The 18,937-nt window shown below is 51.5% G+C and overlaps 1 protein-coding gene and 1 long non-coding RNA gene across 9 annotated transcripts in view; one reads left to right on the top strand and one right to left on the bottom strand.

Annotated features, from left to right (window-relative positions):
- The window catches only part of Dlgap1 (discs, large (Drosophila) homolog-associated protein 1), a 296,231-nt gene that overhangs the window by 11,940 nt on the left and 265,354 nt on the right, over nt 1-18,937 (bottom strand). For all 8 annotated transcript variants that reach the window (XM_005372643.1, XM_005372645.1, XM_005372644.1 and 5 more), the window contains one exon: nt 16,549-16,970. In XM_005372643.1, coding sequence (XP_005372700.1) covers nt 16,549-16,970 — 422 coding nt within the window. The remainder of the gene's footprint in view (nt 1-16,548; nt 16,971-18,937) is intronic.
- On the top strand, nt 370-9,764 carry LOC102011824. Its single transcript, XR_259035.2, has 4 exons — nt 370-476; nt 4,184-4,378; nt 8,967-9,090; nt 9,367-9,764. It is a non-coding gene; the product is annotated as an uncharacterized LOC102011824 (long non-coding RNA).

Genomic DNA, 18,937 nt, shown 5'->3' with positions numbered 1-18,937 from the left:
ATTGGGGATGTAGCTCAGTGCGAAGGTGGGGGGTTCAACCCCCAGGAGCATGTGCATGCACACACGTGCACACACACGGAGCTCAGGCCCTTGGTTCCAGCACGTACCAGCCCCTGTCTCGGGAGGCCCCCCCCTGCTCTCTGCTGTGTGAACTGAGGGCTGGCGCTGCCTGTCTGTGGGTGCTGACGAGGCCGGAAGTGCCCCGTATCTGAACGGCCTAGGATGGTGTAGTTCAGGTGTCGAGGACCAGCGCACTGCCCTTCCTGCACGGCTGCCAGCCCCGCAGCTGCCCTCACGTGGGCGGGGGTGGGGGGGGTGGGAGAAGGGAGGGGCGGGGAGGAGTCTGCACTGCGTCACAATGGTCCGGCATCCCGGCGGCCCGGGGCCCACGCTGGGACATAGTCGGAGCGGCGCGTCCTAAGCGAACACGCGGTTTCAGGCCAACCTGGGGTTCAAGGCGACCACTCTGAGGCAGGGTAAGGACGTAACAGATCACAGAACGAGGCCCCAGCGACCGCCTCTGGGCGCTCGTGCAGCCTCCCGGTCCCGGGCGCCGGCCCGCGCTCCTGGGTGGGCGTTCCCGCAGGCTGTCGGACGTTGCACTGCCCAGGGTCTGCGCAGCGACCCTTCCTAGGCCTGGGGTCAGACATGACCTGGGCTTGAGTGAAGCCACGCGCGGGACGGCTTTCACGGGGAGAGGACAGCCCGCATCCCCCTGTCCTCCAGGAATACGAAACACCTCAGACAGCAAGCCGCCGAGCGCGGTGGCGCGGGCTGGAATCCAAGCAGCTTGGAGGCGGGGCAGGAGGGCCCCACGGGCGTGAGGCCAGCCTGCGCTACACGGACCTTGTCTCACAAAAACCCAAAGGAAAACAAAACAAAAACAAACTCTCCAGTGGTGTTTTCCTGGCTTTTTGTTTGTTCATTTGTTTCTCGACACTCACTCGGGCGTGGTACGATCCCTTCTGAAAGTAAATTTTATGTTTGCTCCGTATGCCTTGAGGAAGAAAAACAATACAAAATAAATGGGAAAGCCCGAGGAGACCGAAGGTAGAAAGAAAAAGGCCAGAAGTTGGTAAAGAAAGGAGAAAGAGAAGAAAGAAGCACACGGATATTGTTTTCTATGTATTCTTTTGGTGGGTGGGAGAGGGAAGGGTCTCTGTGTAGTTCAGGCTGGCCTTGTACTCACAGGGATTTTCCTGCCTCAGCCTCCTGAGTGCTGGCCTGGCTTTGAAGCTACTTTAAAATGTCCAATACCCACCTACAGATGGTGGGAAGGGAAATGGCTTTTGGCTGCTGGGTGAGGAAGGAGAGGAGAGACAGTGCACACACGGCGTCCAGGCATCCCCGTGGGCTCCTCCAGGCCCGGCGTCTGCAAGTCCTGAAGACGCCTGCCTGGTCCGCAGCTTTCCAAGCGTATTATTGTTGTTGTTATTGGTGGTATCAGGTACTGAATCCAGGGCCTCAAACTGAGCTACATCCCTAGCCACATCTTTTTCTTTCTGTCTTCCTTTTTTCTTACTTTCTCTTTTCTTTTCTTTCTGTCTCTTTCCTTCTTTTTGTTTTTTCAAGACAAGGTTTTACTCAGTAGTTTAGGCTGGCCTCAAACTCATTATGTAGCTCAGGGTGGCATTTGTTTCATGACAATCCTCCTGCCTCAGCCTCCCAAGTGCTGGGATAACAGGTGTGTACCACCATGCCCAGCTTTTATTTCTAATCTTGAGATAAGATCTTGCTAAATTGCCCAGGCTGGGCTCGAACTAGTGATCCTCCTGCTTCAGTATCCTGTAGTGTCGGGACCGGTGGTGGCAGATTCCGGCCTCCTCAATCCCCTGTGCTGAAATGTTTTCTGTCAATATTTACACAAAATTGGGCCTAAATCTACTTAGGTAGAAGGCATTTAAATGTTACTTCCTCCTCCTTCCCCTCCTTCCCTCCTTCCCTTCTTCCCTCCTTCCCTCCTCCCTGTCTCTGCTAGGGGAAGCACACGGCACAGCTCTTTAAGTGATACGATGCAACTCTTGCTAACAGTGATGTCCCGCAGGTCCCTAGATTCACTGTGCTTGACAGAAGCTTCATACCCTTGATTGGCAACTCCTCATTTTTCCCTCTGGCCCCTGACACTGCCTTTCCCCCCTGACTCACTCTGTGCCTTTGCCTATTTTATGTCTTCTTTTTTCTTTTGAAGACAGAATCTCACTGTGTTGCTTAGGCTGGTCTCAAATTCCTGGACTTGAACCACCCTCCTGCCTCAGCCACCTGACTGGCTGCGACTCAGGCACATGCTACCACAAGTGGCTCTGACTCCTGGCTTAAGTACCTCACATAAACAGACTCATGGCATCTGTCTGCAGCCGGCTTATTTTACTTAATATAATGTTCCCCGGGTTCACCCACGTCGTCACATACGAGCTCTTTCTTTTCTAAAGCTGAGTAATACTCTATCCTCTCTACCCGTGGAGTGTGGTTTCTGTCCTTTATCAGCACTTTCCAGCAGTGCCAGCGGATGGGGCAGAGAGGAGCACACACAGACCCCGCCACGGCCAGATGTAAGAACGGACGGCATTGGGCTGGGGATGTGGCTCAGTGGCAGAGCTCTTGCTCTGCATGCACAAGGCCCTGGGTTCAATTCCTAGCAGCACCAAATAAATAAATAAATAAAATTTAAAAAATAAAAACCCATTTTGCACAGAAGAAGGGACAGCAAAATACCCACTGCATATGAGGAGACTTCAGTCGTAAAAAGAATGGAGGAACCAGCACTGCCAGGGAGGATGACCGGTATCAACTGCAAGTTCAGAGTTTTCTTGTAAAGATTATACATTGTAAGCACAGTGGCCCACCCTCTAATCCCAGCTCTCCGGAGGCTGAGGCAGGACTGTCATGAATTTGAGGCCAGCCTGGGTTACACAGAGAGACTCTGCCTCAAAAACCAAGATAGTAGTGATAATAATTATTATATATCAAGCCAGGCATGGTGGTTCATGCCTGTAATCCCAGCACTTGGGAGGCTGAGGCAGGAGGATCATTACAAGTTCAAGATCAGCCTGGGCTACAAAGTGAGCTCAAGGCCAGCCTGAACTGCCTAGCGAGACCTTATCTCAAAAAGAAAAAAAAAATGGTTATACATCATAGTAAGAAGCAAAGAAAGACTATTTTGTGGGGAAGAAGGTTATTCATGCAAAACATGATGTGAAATTGCCTGGCTATATTCAGTCAAAGACTCAAACATTAAGGGAATAGTACGTCTTCATGGACCCAGTGGGCTATGGGCTTTATTTTGGGAATGAGGAGAAGGTACACAAGGGGTGGTAGAAAGATACAGTAAATATTTAAATTAAATAAGAAATTATTGTGGCAAAGACACATTGCCAAGGACAGTGGGAAGAGTGTGTTCAAAGCAAGGGGGTACTGTGAGTACTCCGGGAGGGATGAGCGGCAGTGTGTCTCTTCTTGATGCGTTTTGTATGTAACCACATTCACCACATTATGTGATCGCACCTCACTGATCAACATTTACAGCAATTTCTGTCAGATAAAAACACGACAGTGTCCTCATCTACCTTACTCACTGGATGCGGCACTGCGTGACTCCTGGCTGTTCCCCAAAGTCAAAATGACCATGAAAGGGAAATGTTTCGGATCAATTCAGGACACTGTAGCAGCCAGGACAGCAGAACTAAAGACACTCATGAAAAAGAACTCCAGAGCTGCTCCAGAAAGTGGCAGGAGTGATGCAATGAGTGTGTACAAAGTAAGGGGACGAGGCTGGGTGTGATGGCGCACGCCTGTAATCCCAGCACTCGGGAGGCTGAGGCAGGAGGATTGCTGCAAGCTCGAGACCAGCCTGGACCACAAAGGGAGCTCAAAGCCAGCCTGAACTACACAGTGACACCCTGTCTCAAAAAGACAAAACAACAACAAAAGAACGAAGTGAGGGGGAGGATTTGAGGAAAATTAAAGGCAATGTCTTTTAATATGATAGAATTTGAAAACAAACCATTCACTGTATTTCTTAATCACATCTCAGTAGCCAGGCATGGTGGTGCACCCTCGATCCCAGCAAGTGCAAGGCCAGCCTGCACTGTATACTGAGACCCTGTCTCAAAAACAAGAAACAAAACCAAACACACTTTGTAAAGGGCATGGGTGGGCAGACAGGTAACTTCTCGTTACCTTGCAGGTGACTACGGCAGTTTCAAGGAGTTTCAGGGTCCTGGTGTCAGCAAGGTAGAGCAGGCCCAGCTTCTTTGGGGCCAGGCCTGTCTTTCTGCTGCGTCTAAATCAGATCTCAGGGCTGGGGGTCGGGCACAGTGGCAGAGCCCTGGCTGGGTTCCACCCCCAGCATCAGAGGAAAAGAAACAAGGATTTCAGATCGGTAAGTGCAGTTACGTGTCTCTTTCCACCTTCCTGGAGAACTAGGGCTCTAGGCCTGAAGAAGCAGGAGTGTTGGTTTCCCTGGCTGCTTCCAACTCATCTTTATTTCGCCCCACCCGGTGGTCACCAGGCCTCCCTGTGAAGTCCTCAGGATTCTGGTGGCTTCCCAGAACCTGATACTGCCGGTCACTACACAGGAATCCACTGGCCGGCTGACCGCAGCGACAGAGGCCAAGTGTCCTTGCCACGCCCCCTGTGAGTCACCAGGCCAGTTTCTTTCCAGTGTGGCTCTTTCGTGACACACAGGTGGTAGCAGCTTCCTGCTCACCACTGTTGACCCTGGGAGAGTTTATCCCAGGCTCAGCGCCCTGTCAAACAGTCCCACTGCATCCCACTGGGCTGCGGACCGCTTGCTAAAGGAACGTGCAGGCAGATTTTCACCAGCCTCACTGGGCAGGTGACTGTGCTTTTTGTCTGGATACACAAGGAACCTGACAAACATTCGGGGGCCCAGTTTTAGTCTCTGTGTAGTCTGACACGATTTCCCCTGCGCGTCAGAGTTAACAGTGCTCTCCCGCCACTGGGAGACAGACACGTGGAAGGCAGGGACCTCAGCGAGCGTTAGATGCCACACCCCATGCTGCTGTCACAGCCAGCTCAGAGGACAGGCTGGAAAGAGCTGTCGGCCTCACTTTCTCTTTGGGCCATCACACCTGACATCTGCAGTGTAAAGGCGGAGAGGCTGAGCCCAGCCCTCAGCCTAATCCCAAGAATAAATTCCGGGCAGCCTTTCTCCGGAAGGGGGGGTCTGGGGCTCTTTTCTGAAAGCAAAGTCTTTCACTTTTGCAATTCTGAGCCCATGCAGGGTGGGGCTTTGTTGGTTTCTGATCCCTTAAGCCACTGTTTTCTATGGTCCTGACTGAAGTACTTGGCTTCTTTTTAATGCTAAGTTTTTCAGCAGCCAAGCTCTGCTCTGCTGCATCCTTATGAGCCCCAACTTTACAGGGGCCTCCTTTCTGGTACAGCTCAAAACTTTTGAAATCACTCAGTCATGCCATCTGCTCTTGATTTTCAGTGTACAGCTGGCTAAAAGCCCAACAGTACCCACACCACAGCCTGAATGTTGGGCTGATACCAGATTAATTAAGTCTGTCACCCTTAATGCCAGTCTCCTGCAAAATCTCATGACAGGAGCAAAATATAGACAAACTTTTTTGCCAGAGGATAACACACATGGCCTGGGGTCCAACTGCCAGTGGAATCCTTGTTCCCAGCTGAAACCTCCTGAGCCTGGCCTTTACCATCCGCATTTCTCTCAGCATTCTGGTCTTCTCAGCTCTGAGCAGATTCGCCCATCAACCTTGGTTTACAGCATGCTGGTGCTGCTTCTCCAGCCAGCACCTCCTAATCTTGCCAGATTCCTTCTGCAAACCAGTTCCAAAGGCTTCTGAACCACATGACCAGGTACAGTCATAGCAACAACTCCACTCTTGGCACCAAAAACCTCTTTTGTCACTTTCTTGTTGCTGAGACACAGTGACTAAGACACAGTACCTAACACCCGCCACAACTTAAAGGAGGAGACGTTTATTTTGGCTCACATTTCAGGCCAGGATTGGCTGGCTCTAAGGCAGGACAGCATGGCAGGAAGCAACCGGGGAGAAGAGCTGCTCACAACACAGCCATAGGCAAGCAGGGAGTTCATGGAGGAAAGGAGGGAGACGAGCCCTTCCAGGCCACGCCCTCGCCCCTCTGCTGGCCAGACCCCACTCCTAACAGCAAGTGATCCAGTCACCTCCCGCAAGCCCGCCTATGTACTCACAAGCTTTGGGGGCCTCCACGTCGGAGCTGTGACTGCAGCCCTAAGGGTCTGTGCTCGTTCCTGACTCAGCACCTGCTCCCACAGGGCTGGCACTAACCTTCCCTTACTGGATGATGAGAGAGAGGCACCCTGCACAGATACTCAGTGTCCTGTCTGCTTCTGGTACTTGCCCCATGCCCAGCCCTCCAAATCCTCCAAACTTGTGATCTTCCTGCTTCAGCCTCCCAGAGTGCTGGGATTATAGGAGTGAGGCGGTCCCATCCATTTCTGCATCCGCCTGTGTTCCTGTCCTGTTTCTCCTGCAATGCTCCGAATGAGGTTCTCTCTCTTTCCAAAACCTCTGCGTCTGTTACACCTCATCCAGGCTGCCTAGCAGCACCTCCGGTCCTCCCTGTCTAAGGGGGTAAGTCCTCCCGTCCTCGGGGGCCCCTCCAGCTCACAGGACTCTTTCCTCCCGTTATGGGCTGAACTGTGTCCTCCCTGAGGTCACCGCCTCCATCTAACCCAGGACCTCTGGCTGTGATGCTGGGAGGTGGGCTCCTCAGAGAGGTACCAAGGGTAACACGCAGCCATTAGCTTGGGCCCTGGTCCGGTGGGTCCGGTGTCCCCGCAGCCAGAGGCGATCAGGACCCAGGCACCCAGAGGGGACCACGTGAAGCCAGCAGGAGAAGACGGCCATCTGCAAGCCAAGGGCAGAGGCAGAAGAAACTGCCTCCTTGATCTTGGGCTTGCAGCTTTGGACGCTGAGAAATCCATTTGTGCTGTCTGAGCCGCTGGTGCAGGGCACTCTGCTGTGGCTGGCCTGGGCGACTCCCGCAGTCCCTGCAACCCTGACTCTCCACAGGGTGACATCTGCTGCGTTTCCCCAGCTCGCATCTGACCCCACTGCCTGCAGCGGGGCTCCCGCCCACCTTCTCCCCCGGACTCTGAATCAGGCACCACTGGCTGTGGCCCCACAGCACACTGGCTCCCTCTGTGTGTGCTGCGGTCAAGGCATGTGGGGAGTGTTCATATTTTTAAAAGCTCTATTATAGTAATGGACACTCTGCCATGAACGCCTCTCAGAATACCCCCCTCTTCCAACACACTCGTCCCACTGTCCTGGCCACTCTCTGCAGCGGCTCTGCAGTCCTCTGTCCTCAGTGTCTTCAGGTGTGCTACAGCGGCGGCCTCAACGTCCTGAATCCCTTCCGACTGTTTCCCTTTCACGGTCATTTTGACTTCGGAAAAGAACCAGAGGCCTTACAGTGCCAGGCCCGGTAAATGAAGTGGCTGAGGACGCACCATTACATGTTTATTAAACAGAAACTGCCATAAACGTTTAAGTCCATGCGGGACACTGAGGCAGTCACAAAGAGACACTGGTGAAAGAGGCCTTCCCGAGCTGTTCCCGAAAGAGGCAAGAACGATGAGATGAGCGCCTTGGCAGTGAGGCGGAGGGCTTGAGGGGGATCCACGGCCCTGTGCGTTTCCCTGTAGTAACTTTACTTGTATTTGAACAGTCCCTGTGGCTCTGCACCTCCATCTCCTAGTTTCACCCGCTTGCGAGCACATGCTCGGGGCTGCAGCATACTCTCACCCTCGTGCTTCTGGGTGGCACTCGTGTGGCTTCCCGCCACCTCTCCACTGCAGGCACCCAGTTTATCACATGCGGGCCTGCAAGGCTCAGCCAACTCTCCCCCTCACCACCTCGCACTGCCAGGCACAGCAGGCCCTGCCCTAGCCTTGCGTCCCAGCCCCATTTCTGTGTTGGGCCAAGAGCTCCCGGATTACGCAGCTTGGGAAAAACGCACCACCACAGGTGCAGTTCCCAGCGAGTGCTCGCTGCCCTCAAACCAGGGCCAGGCAAAGCCAGCAGGACTCGAAGTGCGGTCTGCATGACCGCCTGACTTGTGTGTTGGAGACGGTGCGGCGGGGAGAGAGAGGGATGGGGAGAAGCAGTCCACCTGAGGTGCACTCTCAGGCCTTGTGGATTCGTGAGTGCAAATCTGTCTGCTGTCAAGGCCGGGCACGTCCATGTGCAAACTGCGTGTGTAACCCTGCGTCCTTTCCCACCTCGGGGCCCACCATGTGATCCTCACACCCATCGGTGACCCCCGGTGATGTCGCCAAGGTGTCTCCGTGGCACACACAGGTTTGTCTTATTCCTGACCCACACGGACTTCACACGAGTGCCTCTTTTTTATAGAAACCCAAACTTGGTGGCTAACAATAAAGATCAGAATTTTCAGTTAGAGAATTTCACATGCACTAAAGCCAGAGCTTCCACACGGCTCTGGAAAGAAAACATCATTTTGCTTATAAAGAGTAGGTTTGTGCTGGGCAGTGCTGTGTGCCTGGGTGCCAGCTACTTGGAAGGCTGAGGCAGGAGCAGTCGCTTGAGCAGCGGGGACGGAGACCAGCCTTGGCAATATAGCGTGATCCTGTCTCAATTAACTTTTTAAAAAAAGAGCAAATTTGAAAAACAAAAAACAACTCAGCTAATTTCATCTTCTTTTTTTAAATCCAGACCTTTCCAGAGTCTCGCTTGTAAAAGCTGTTTATGTTCTGGGTTCGTATCTCTCAGTTTACATCAGCCATGAAACTAGCACCCCACATACTATCTAGGTGCATAAAGACCATTTTCAGCTTTTGAAAGTTGACTGAAATGGAACTAATTTGTATTTGTGCGACCCTGTGACATATACACACGTGGTTGTGTCCCTCGGCCCCGGCTCCTAATTCCCTTCCCCTAAGCAGGTTGTGAACCAAAATTTGTCTCCCCAAGGCAGCTTCCGGAAGCTCTGACCCTCCCCACTGTGGCTTGGCCATAAAGCAGGCCGGCCCTTCAGACCTGCTCCTGTGACAGAGGCTGATAAGACCCCCACTGCAGAAGGAGGCTTGCTGCACAGGTAGGGGGAGCGGGTTGGACTTTGGATGGATAGGCCTTGCGGGGTTTCCCACACAGCCCCCCCACTGCTCACACCTGGGGGCCCTCTCGGGGCGTCTACATGGGCTTTGACCGTGCCGCTGCATGAAGCCTCCATGGAGAGCCAGGACAGGGTTTGAGGGCTTCGGGAGAGCTGTCTACGGGGAGGTCCCCAGAGAGTGGTCACTGGAGGGAATCGGGCCCCACGCTCCACCCCCATCTACTGGCCTGTGTGTTTCTCCATCTGCTTCCTTTCTAGCATCCTTTGTCAGCTGGTAACCTCCCTGCTGCAAGTCTCTCGAGGAAATCGGACCCGAAGAGGGGGTGTGGGAGTCCCAGTGTACAGCTGGTTTCCAGAGGCACAGGTGAAACCACTGGGGGTGTGATGAATACCTGCTGTGTGTGTGTGTGTGTCCTGGGTGTAGGCTTTGGGACTGCACCTCGACTTGCAGGAGTGGATGCTACATCCAGGCAGAGAGATGCTGTGCAGACCGAGTTGAATTCAGAGGACGGCCGCTGGTGTCCAGCGTGTAATCAGCCGATTCCTTGCCTTTGCGGGACCCATCTGTGTTAGGACTGTGCTTGTGAGTGCACGGTTAGAGGAACTGACTTGAAGTTGTTTTTCCTTCTGTATCCACACCATCTGCCTCGGTCCTATAAAAGAACTGTACACTGTGTTTGGAGTCTGTGGCATTTATAGGCAGAGAAACAGAGAAAATAATTTGGAGAAAATAATCAGAGGTCTTGCTCCATGAGTCAGTGCCTCTCCGCAATTTCTGGGATAACAGACGCCTACTGGGGAGGGACAGCTCAGTGTCCAGGTCACCCCCGCTTCCTGCGCCACACACCGCCCCAAGACTGTCCTCGGCCCAGGGCACTGCGAGCTCAGACCAGTGTAGTCTTGGAGGTAACTGCAGGCACATCGCACCGTTTCCTCTCGTTGGCAGCCACTTCCTCTGTGGTCACTAATTTCAGGCTGGCCAGGACTCACAGAAGAGGCCATGTAGTATGTGTGCGTGTGCGTGTGCGTGCGTGTGGGTGGGGGTGGGGAGAGACCTTCTAAAGGTTCACTTTCAAAGTAAGATGAAAATAAAACCAAAGCAGCTCAGATACACCGTCTGGCTCCCGGCTCAGCAGTACCTGATGACAGCACTGTTTTGTCATGGTCCAAGACTTCAGGGGCCACCAAGACCTTGTGGCCCCAGGCAGATGTGGCTGCTGACTGCTCGGATGGTGACCCGTCAAGGATGTGACCGCACACTGCTCCCGCAGCCACAGCTGGAGCGGGCGAGCCCCGGAGCCCACTGAGGCTCCAAGCCTCCCGGGTTGAAGGACGTGTTGCACCACCCTGTGTGCTGCTCTGGGCGAGGCTCAGGCAGAGCCACCAGCCTCCCGCACACACTCTGGGGTCGTCAGCTAGTTGCACATAAAGCCTGCAAATTCTATGTGTGAAGCACGCTCAGAAAATACTATGTCTTCAAATTTTAAACAGGGTATTACTTCTTAAATAAAGTTAAAATAAATCTTCTGTCATCAAAAAATGCATCACAGTAAAAGACACCTTGCTATACCAATCGCCCCAAAATATACCTTCTCACTTTGAACACACTCATCCCATCATTCTTGCCACTTCCCGAAGGAGCTCTGGAGTCCTCTTTCGTGAGTGTCTGTAGTTGTGCTGTCCTGGCTGCCTTGATGTTCTGAACTTTCCCTTTCAGGGTCACTGTGCTCTGGTGATGAAGGTGAATGAGGATGCAGTGTCATGTTTTTAGGACACTGCCTTTCTATTGGGTGGTCCTTGGAAGTAGCATTCACCATATTTTTGATCACTCCTGGAAGAGACACTCAGGAAAGAGGACTCCCAGAACTGGAGTTCAGATAGTGGCAAGACCGACAGGATCAGGGTGTACAAAGGGAGAGGAAGAATGTTGAGGGGACTCCATGGCAATGTGTCACCTATTGTAATACACTTTTATAAAATTTAAACCTTCCTCATAGTTTTTGATTACCCCTCGTATAAACTGTCCCAGTTCAGGAGGCAGAGGCAGAGGCAGAGGCAGAAGTCAGGCGGCACTTCCTCCCGGGCCGCTGAAACCTGAGCCCTGTCCCTGGAGCTCACAGCGCATTCCTAGCTGGAAGCTTGGTCCCATCTGTCTGCTTCATTCCGGCGAGATAACACCAGCCGCGTCTATGCAACATACACGCCACCGTGCCCGCGCGGCACCTCCCAGACAGCTGTTTCACACAAGGGCACCATTGTCTGAGGAGGGCTGGTGTCACTTTACTAGCAGGGCTGGGCAAAGCTGCCTGTCAGCAGCTGCGGCGAGGAAGCCCCGCTGGCCGCAGACCAGTGCTCCTGGGGTGTCAGCCAAACCCCACTATCATGGGGGTGCGGCGAGGAGGATGCAGACGAGAACTAGAGGCTTTGTTCTGCTCTGCTTTTATCAGGAAAAAGAAGAATTCTCGGCTTGACTTTGGGACAGAACTGGCCGCCTTTGGTAGCAGGGTTAGCGAGGGAGGGTTCCAGCCCGGACGACCCGAACTCTCTCCCTAAGGTGCCGGCAGAGCAGTGTGTGACACAGTTGTGATTTTAACATGATGCTGATCTTTTCTTCTGCAAGCATCTAATAAAGATGATTAGAGCTTCTTCACACCCAGGGTTCGCACTTCAAGTTGTCATGAACAAATGAGCTCCTTACCAAACTATTTTTTGGACATACTGTATTTTGAATTAAGGAAGATGTATCATAAAATATCTTTTTTTTTGGTATAGAGGATTGAGCCCAGGGCCTGTGCACTGAGCTATATCCTCAGCCCTTTTCATCTTTGGTTTTGAGGCAGGGTCGCACTAAAACGCTAATTTGCCCAGGCTGGGATCGAACTTACAGTGCTGTTGCTTCAGCCTCCCAGAGTGCTGTATCTTACACTTTATGAACAGGTAGTGTCAGGGACTGCAGACAATTACTTTCATTGTTGTTGTCTGTGGTACTGGGGATTGGACCTAGGGCCCAAGCACTGAGCTATATCCCCAAGCCCTTTTTATTTTTTATTTTAGTACAGGGTCTTGTTAAGTTGTTACATTGCCCAGGCTGGGCTTGAACTTGCCGTTCTCCTGCCTCAGCCTCCTGGAGTGCTGGCGTTACAAGTGCGTAGCACTGTGCCTGGCAGCTCAACTGCTAGTTTTAATGCACAGTGAGAAGCACTGCGTATATTCGCCAGACTTTTCAAATATTTAAAGAGCGAGGTAATTCTGGTGCCCTAGGAAATAAATTAAGCAGGTATGATTAGAATATTTCTTTTTCTCACCCTGTCCTACATATCCTTTTGTGGAGACTACAAAGACAAGATCTCGTGGGAGGATTTCCTTAAGAAGCCACTTTTCTTTCTTCAGGAAGAAGAACACTGACAATTTACTACATCCAGGTGTGGTGGCACATACCTATAATCCCAGCACTTGGGAGGCTGAGGCAGGAGGATTGCTGCCAGCTAGAGGCCAGCCTGGGCTACATAGTGAGTTCAAGACCAACCCATTCTACATATTGAGACCATATCTCAAAAAAAAAAAAAAAAAATCCATACAAAGTTATAGGAGTAAGAGGGGCTTCCTCGTGTAGGAAGCAAAAAATGTGCTCAGCATCTGGCTAAAAGATGGCTGTAACTGTGTTTGACTTATTTGCCGAAGTGGGTTTTCCTGGTGTATGCAGATTAAAAACAAACGAACAAAACCCAGTCGCTTGGGACCTGGTTCTGCCCACCGAACTGGCCTCTCCTCCCCGCCACTGCTCTGATAAAAAAGAAAGACAAGGTTCAGTGGGAGAACTGGTCAAACAGCACTCAGCGGCTCCGGCGGCCAGAGCAGACCGGTGGTGCCGCGGGGCGCAGCCTGTGCTCGGGCGGGGCGTGGTGCCGGCTGACACGCAGTGACATGCTCTTGTCAGCTGTCGTCCGCGTGTATCTGCACTGTCACACACTGACGCGTTCCGTGACCCCGGACAGGGCGCCGCCAGAGCTGCCCTGAGGGCAAGTGAAGCAGCACCTGTCAGTCCCCAGCCCGCAGCCAGCGCCGTGAGGACGAGGCCACGTCCCAGTGTGTCCCCTGTGCCAGTCCCTCCTCGCTGCGAGGCTCAGATCCGCCCGCTGGCTGGGACTCACCTGCTGGAAATCCACAACTTTCTGCCCTGAGTTTGCTGCGCCAGTTTTGGGGCTTTGGATTCCTGGCAGTTTGGTCTGTGCCTCTCAGAGTATGAAAAACAGACAGCCCGGCATGGTGGCATATACCTGTCATTCCAGCACTCGGGAGGCTGAGGCAGGAGGATTGCTGAGTTCAAGGCCAGCTTGAACTACATAGTGAGACCCTGTCTCAAAATCTGCATGACAGCTGGTTCTGTTGGGCCACAGCCCTAGCTGCCATTGCTCCAGAGACACTGGCGTCCTCCGGGAAAATCTAATCACTGTGGAGATGTCCCCCTGGGGAGGAGACACTACAGTGAGGCATGGTAGAGACTTCCTGAAGCCTGGCCACACCACCCACTGCTGTGCTGGTGCTTTGCTGAGCAGCACCAGGGCAAAGACGAAGCCTGCCCGCAGACAAGGCTCGGGAGAGCCCATCGTGGTACTGAGCAAGGGGCAGACAGGAGTAGATTGCTTCCTTTTCTCACTGTGCCCTACATAACCTTTTGTGCGAACTACAGAGACAAGATCTCCTGGCAGGAGTTCGGTAAGAAGCCACTAACGTGATTCACAACAGATGCCAGATCTAATTATCAAGAAATGATTGTGGGCAATGTGTGGTGGACTGTCCTAGTAGTCCCAGCTACTGGGAGGCTGAGGCAGGAAGACCACTTGATCTCAGGAGTTAAGGTCAGCTTGACAACATAACAAGATCTTGTCCTTCCTCCCCCACAAAAAGAAAGGAAATTACTGTCGTTTTCATTAGGAATATTATGTGCAGCTATGTTTAATAAATGTCCTTGTAAGTGTGACTATATAGTAAAGTGACATGATACCTTGGGTTTCCTTTAAAGTACTCTGACAAAAATAACAAAACAACAAAAAAGAAGACTATAAGACTGAGCTGGGTACGGTGACACATGTCTGTAATCCCAGTGCTCTGGGAGACTGCAGCAGAAGGATTACAAGTACAAGCCCAACGGGGGCAACTTTGTGGTTTAGTGAGACCCTTTCTGAAATAACTGAATACATACATACATACACACATTTGGGCTGTCAGTATAGCTCAGTGCAAAGGTCCTATGCTCAATTCCCAGTGCAAAAAAAAAAAAAAGAAGAGAGAAAAAAAAGAAGAAAGTAAGACTGGCTAGTAGTGCATAAAGTGATGAACACATGAAGAGTTCATTATATTAAATTCTATTTTTATGCATATTTTTATATGTTTGTGACTAAAAAGTTAAATGGTTATTTTTAAAAGAAATTTTAAAAACTGCATCATCCTAGCACTCAGAAGGTTAAGTCAGGAGGATCTTGAGTTCAGGGGTTGCCTGGGCAATATAGTGAGTTCAAGGCCAGTATGGACTACATAGCGAGAACTTGTGTCAAAAAAACAAAAACCAAAGACAAAAGCAAACCAAAAATAAAAACAAAGCCAGGCATGATGGCCCAGGCCTACAATCCCAGCATTCAGGAGGCAGAGGCAGGAGGACTGCTTTGAGTTTGAGGTCAGCTTGGACTACACAGAAAGAGCCTGTCTCAAAAAATAAATAAAAACTATATTGTGATGATACTCTTCAAGGTAATTCCCTCCCAAAAATTAAGTAGGCTTCATGACCACCACCGAACTTTTTGAGTCAAAAAATATTATCAGGGGCTGGGGATTTAGCTCAGCGGCACAGCGCTTGCCTGGCAAGTGCAAGGTTGTGAGTTCGATTCTCAGTACCAGAGAAAAACAAAAACAAAAACAAACAAACAAAAAAATATTATCAGTTGGAAAATCCACCATTAATTTAAGAATTTTTCAGGGAAAATAAAACATACAATGTTAAAATACACAGATTACAAATTATACCTCAACTTCAAAATTTTTTGAAATGTGTAAAATATGTCTCATAATTAAGGTAATTTGGTAATTTTTTTTGTCAATTGTTGATAAGGTTAAATTAAGTTTGGCCTAAAGCTGGCACGGTACATACATTAGGTTTGGCCCACAGGTGTCTTCACACACGGTGAACTGCAAGCTAACTTAGTGCGAAACCAACTGTAATCTACTCTTTCACAAACAGCCATCAATGAGCTGCAAGCTTTAGCTGATTGGTCTTCATATCTGACTTCCATTGCTGTGGACCACTTCCCTGTCTCTGGCTACAGGGACTTATCTTGGTACTGGGAATGGCTTTGAAATTTGTCCAGTTTGGTACTGGACACAAACTGATGCAACACTTTTGTCTTAGTATTTGTCATCTGTGTAGTATCTGACACACAAGCCACAACCTGTCGGTATCGATTGCCTTGTGACTTGGTACCCCTTCCAGCCAAAATAAATTGCTTGGTCCTGGTGGATTTTGGTCCTCACTGCACCTTCCAGAGTCAATTAATGAGGGGAGTTGGGGGCACCAAGGGGCCACTCTCAGTATAACCTGTCCACGTAGTGGGCACCATGTTTTGAACTGTGTTTGGTCTACACTGCTGCTGGAGTGTCCAACTGCAGGTCACGTTAAGACCTGTGAATCCAGATTTGTTGTACCTTTCTTTTTTAACAACAAGAATTGTTAAAAGGCAGAGTTTGAAAATAATGGTGTGCAAAAAAATGGCATCAATTATGTATTTTCTGTTTTCATTTATTTTAACCTATTAGATCATTAATGTAGGTGCTGAGGATTTAAACTAGAGTCTTTGCACTGAGCTACATCCCCAGCCTTTTTTTCTTTTAATGTTTTTATTTTGAGACAGAGTCTGACTTAAGTTGATAAACTGCCCAGGCTCAATCCTGTGATCCTCCTGCCTCAGCCTCCTATGTAGCTGTGATTACAGGTTGTGTTAATTATCGTAGGGGCTGAAATTTTGCCTTCCTTAACCCTGAAAAGAAAGTGCACACTAGGCAAGCTGAAAAATGCAGGAAACATGGGTTTCTACTGATCTGCACACTAGCCTCGTTTTTATGTTGTCTGTCAGTGGGTTATAAAGCTGCAAAGATGATAAATGCCCAATGCTCCTGTGTCTATGGGTCTTGAAACTACTAAAGTTCGAATGATTTGAGAACCAGCAATATCTCAAGATCATCTCAGGGAAGGGATGATGGGAGGAATGATACCACCTGAGTTCGCCATTTCTCAGAGGAGGAAAAGGAAACCACAGATCTAAACTATAGGACGTGCCATCCTCCTGGGGTTCTTTCTCTCCGGTAGCGCAGGAGCTGATGGGTTGGCAGCTGGCGCTGCCCAGCTCCGGCCATCATAGGGCAACCTGGTGTCGCGCCGCAGGTACTTACTGTCCTCCGGCAGGTTGTTCTCCCGCTCCTCCCGCTCCATCTGCTGGCACCAGCCGTCCATGCGGTCGCGCTCCGCCTGCAGTAGCTTCAAGAACCAGTGGCCATCCCGGTGGCACACGGACCGCTGCACGGCCTCCAGCGGGTCCTCCGTGATCGAGTCGATCCAGGGGTCGGGAGGAGGCAGAATGGACGGGTCAAAATCCGCGTCAAAGTCGTCATCAGCCGCACAGGCGTGGTAGTGGTTGCCTGAGCCCTGGATGCTGACCGTGGAGGTGCTTGCGTCCCGGGAGAACTGCCTGGCCATTGGGCCGGGACACGAATTGTCCTCTATGGATTCCAGAGAATTTTCCAGGTTATCATGGAAGTCCAGGTCAGCCTGGACGGCTGTCGTCACACTGTTGGAGCGGGTGAACCTGCGGAAGCTTGAGAGAATGGAGAAAGGAGATTTAGTTTGGGAGTCTTACTTTCTTTCTCTTTTGGGGTATGTTTTGATTTTTGGGTACAGGGTCTTGCTACGTAGTCCAAGTTGGCCTTGAACTCACAGTAATCCTCTTGCCTCAGCCTCCGAAGAGCTGGGATTATAGGTGTGCGGCACCATACCCAGCAGTTCAAGGGTATTTCTTGAAGCAAAACTACAGCCTGCTTTTCCTGCGTGACGGGGGTGGGGGGGGTCCTCTTCTCATTGTGTCTGAGGTGCGGACCCTTGATGTTGGCCGCTACAGACCTAATGATCTGAGGTAATGAACACACATCTTTCAACTTTGTTCCGGATCAAATATCAAAGCACATCTGAGGCAATTCTACAAGCGGGGCAAGGTGGACAGCTCGGAAAGGCAGCGTGACGTCCAGCGTCCAACTCCTTCTCCACACCTGGGGCGGCTTACATCCCGGAATTCAGGTGCCAGCGGGCAAGAGACAGCTCCGCTCTCGGTCTGCGTAGCTCGCTTGGAAATGAGGGGAAACAGCCAGCCCGGACGGAGACTCTCGGGACCCCGCGTCTTCCCGGGGCAGCTCCTCCCCCTGACAGCGCCCCGCACGCGAGCCCCCGCCTGGCGCTCGGGCCTGGCCTGGCACTGTGGCTCAGGGCCTCCTGGGGGCGCTCTGCAGTTCGACTCCCCGTCCCTGCCTCCTCTGGGCCTGTCCTGGGCCTTTGCACAGCTCTTCTTCCCAGGTGGTCGGGGAGCAGCAAGCGAGCCAGGGGTTCTTTGTCAGCCATGGGCAGCGACGACTGCGTGGGGCTGGTCATTTACAGCGCATGCGCGTGCGCACGCACGCAGGCACGCACGAAGCACGCAGGCACGCACGAAGCACGCAGGCACGCACGAAGCACGCAGGCACGCACGCTCGAAGCACGCAGGCACGCAAAGCACGCACACACGCATGCAGCTTCCCTCAGGAGCTAGCTGACTGGCCGCGAACAGAAAATTCTCTCTTCCGCTAGAGAAGGCAAACGCGTGTGCATTTTAAGGTCACTTCCTGCTGTGTTATTTTACTTTGTTGGACCGAGGATCGAACCCTGGGCCTTCCCACCTAGCTGTATCCTGAGCCCTTTTTTATTTTTTGAGACAAGGGCTTGCTAAGTCATTAAATTGCCCAGCCTGGGGCTTAGACTTGAGATCCTTCATCCTCAGCCTCCTTGGGTGCTAGGGTTACAGGCGTGTGCCACATCGCATGGCTTGCTTATTTATTTATTGTGATAAAAAATAACGTACCGTCTACCACGCTACTTTTAAGTGTACCGTTCAGTGGGATTAAGTGCGTTTCCATCTCAGCGCACCCATTGCTGTTATTTTCTAGAACTTTATGTTCTCCAGCCAAACCTCCGTACCCATTAAACACCACCCCCCAGCCCCACCCTACTTGCTCTCTATCGAGTGACTCTGTGTCCTTAGCATAATGAATTCTTGCAGTGTTTGTCCTTCCCTTAGGCGAGCACGCGTTGGAGCATGTGTTGGAATCCCTTCACTTTTGAGGGTGGGTGATGAGCAGCCGCTGTACGCACACAGCACATTTTGTGCCCCTTTCCCTCTGCTGACCGACGCGTGTGTTGCTGCGACCTGCTGTGAGTGTGTGCTGTGCACGTGAGCGTGTAAGTATCTCCTTGAGACCTGGCTTCCCGTTCTTTGGGGCATATACCCAGCAGTGGAATTACTAGACCTGACAGTAACTCTCGTTTTCATTCTTTTCAGGAATTACCACATTTTCATGGGGTACATCTGGATGTTCCCCAAGAGCCTCATGCAGTCCCTCACAGATGGGGCCCTTGGAAGGTGACTGGATCATGAGGGCTCATAGCTGACCTGCTGTTAGGAGGCGGGGGTCTGATCAGACGAGGTTGTCACTGGGGCGCGGCCTGTGAGGTCTGTCTCCCTCTTCAGCTTCTCCCTTT

The sequence above is a fragment of the Chinchilla lanigera genome, unplaced genomic scaffold (assembly GCF_000276665.1).
Source record: "Chinchilla lanigera isolate Chin_1 unplaced genomic scaffold, ChiLan1.0 scaffold00001, whole genome shotgun sequence".
In the NCBI taxonomy this organism is placed as follows: Eukaryota; Metazoa; Chordata; class Mammalia; order Rodentia; family Chinchillidae; genus Chinchilla; species Chinchilla lanigera.
This window is presented reverse-complemented; position numbering and strand designations above follow the sequence as displayed.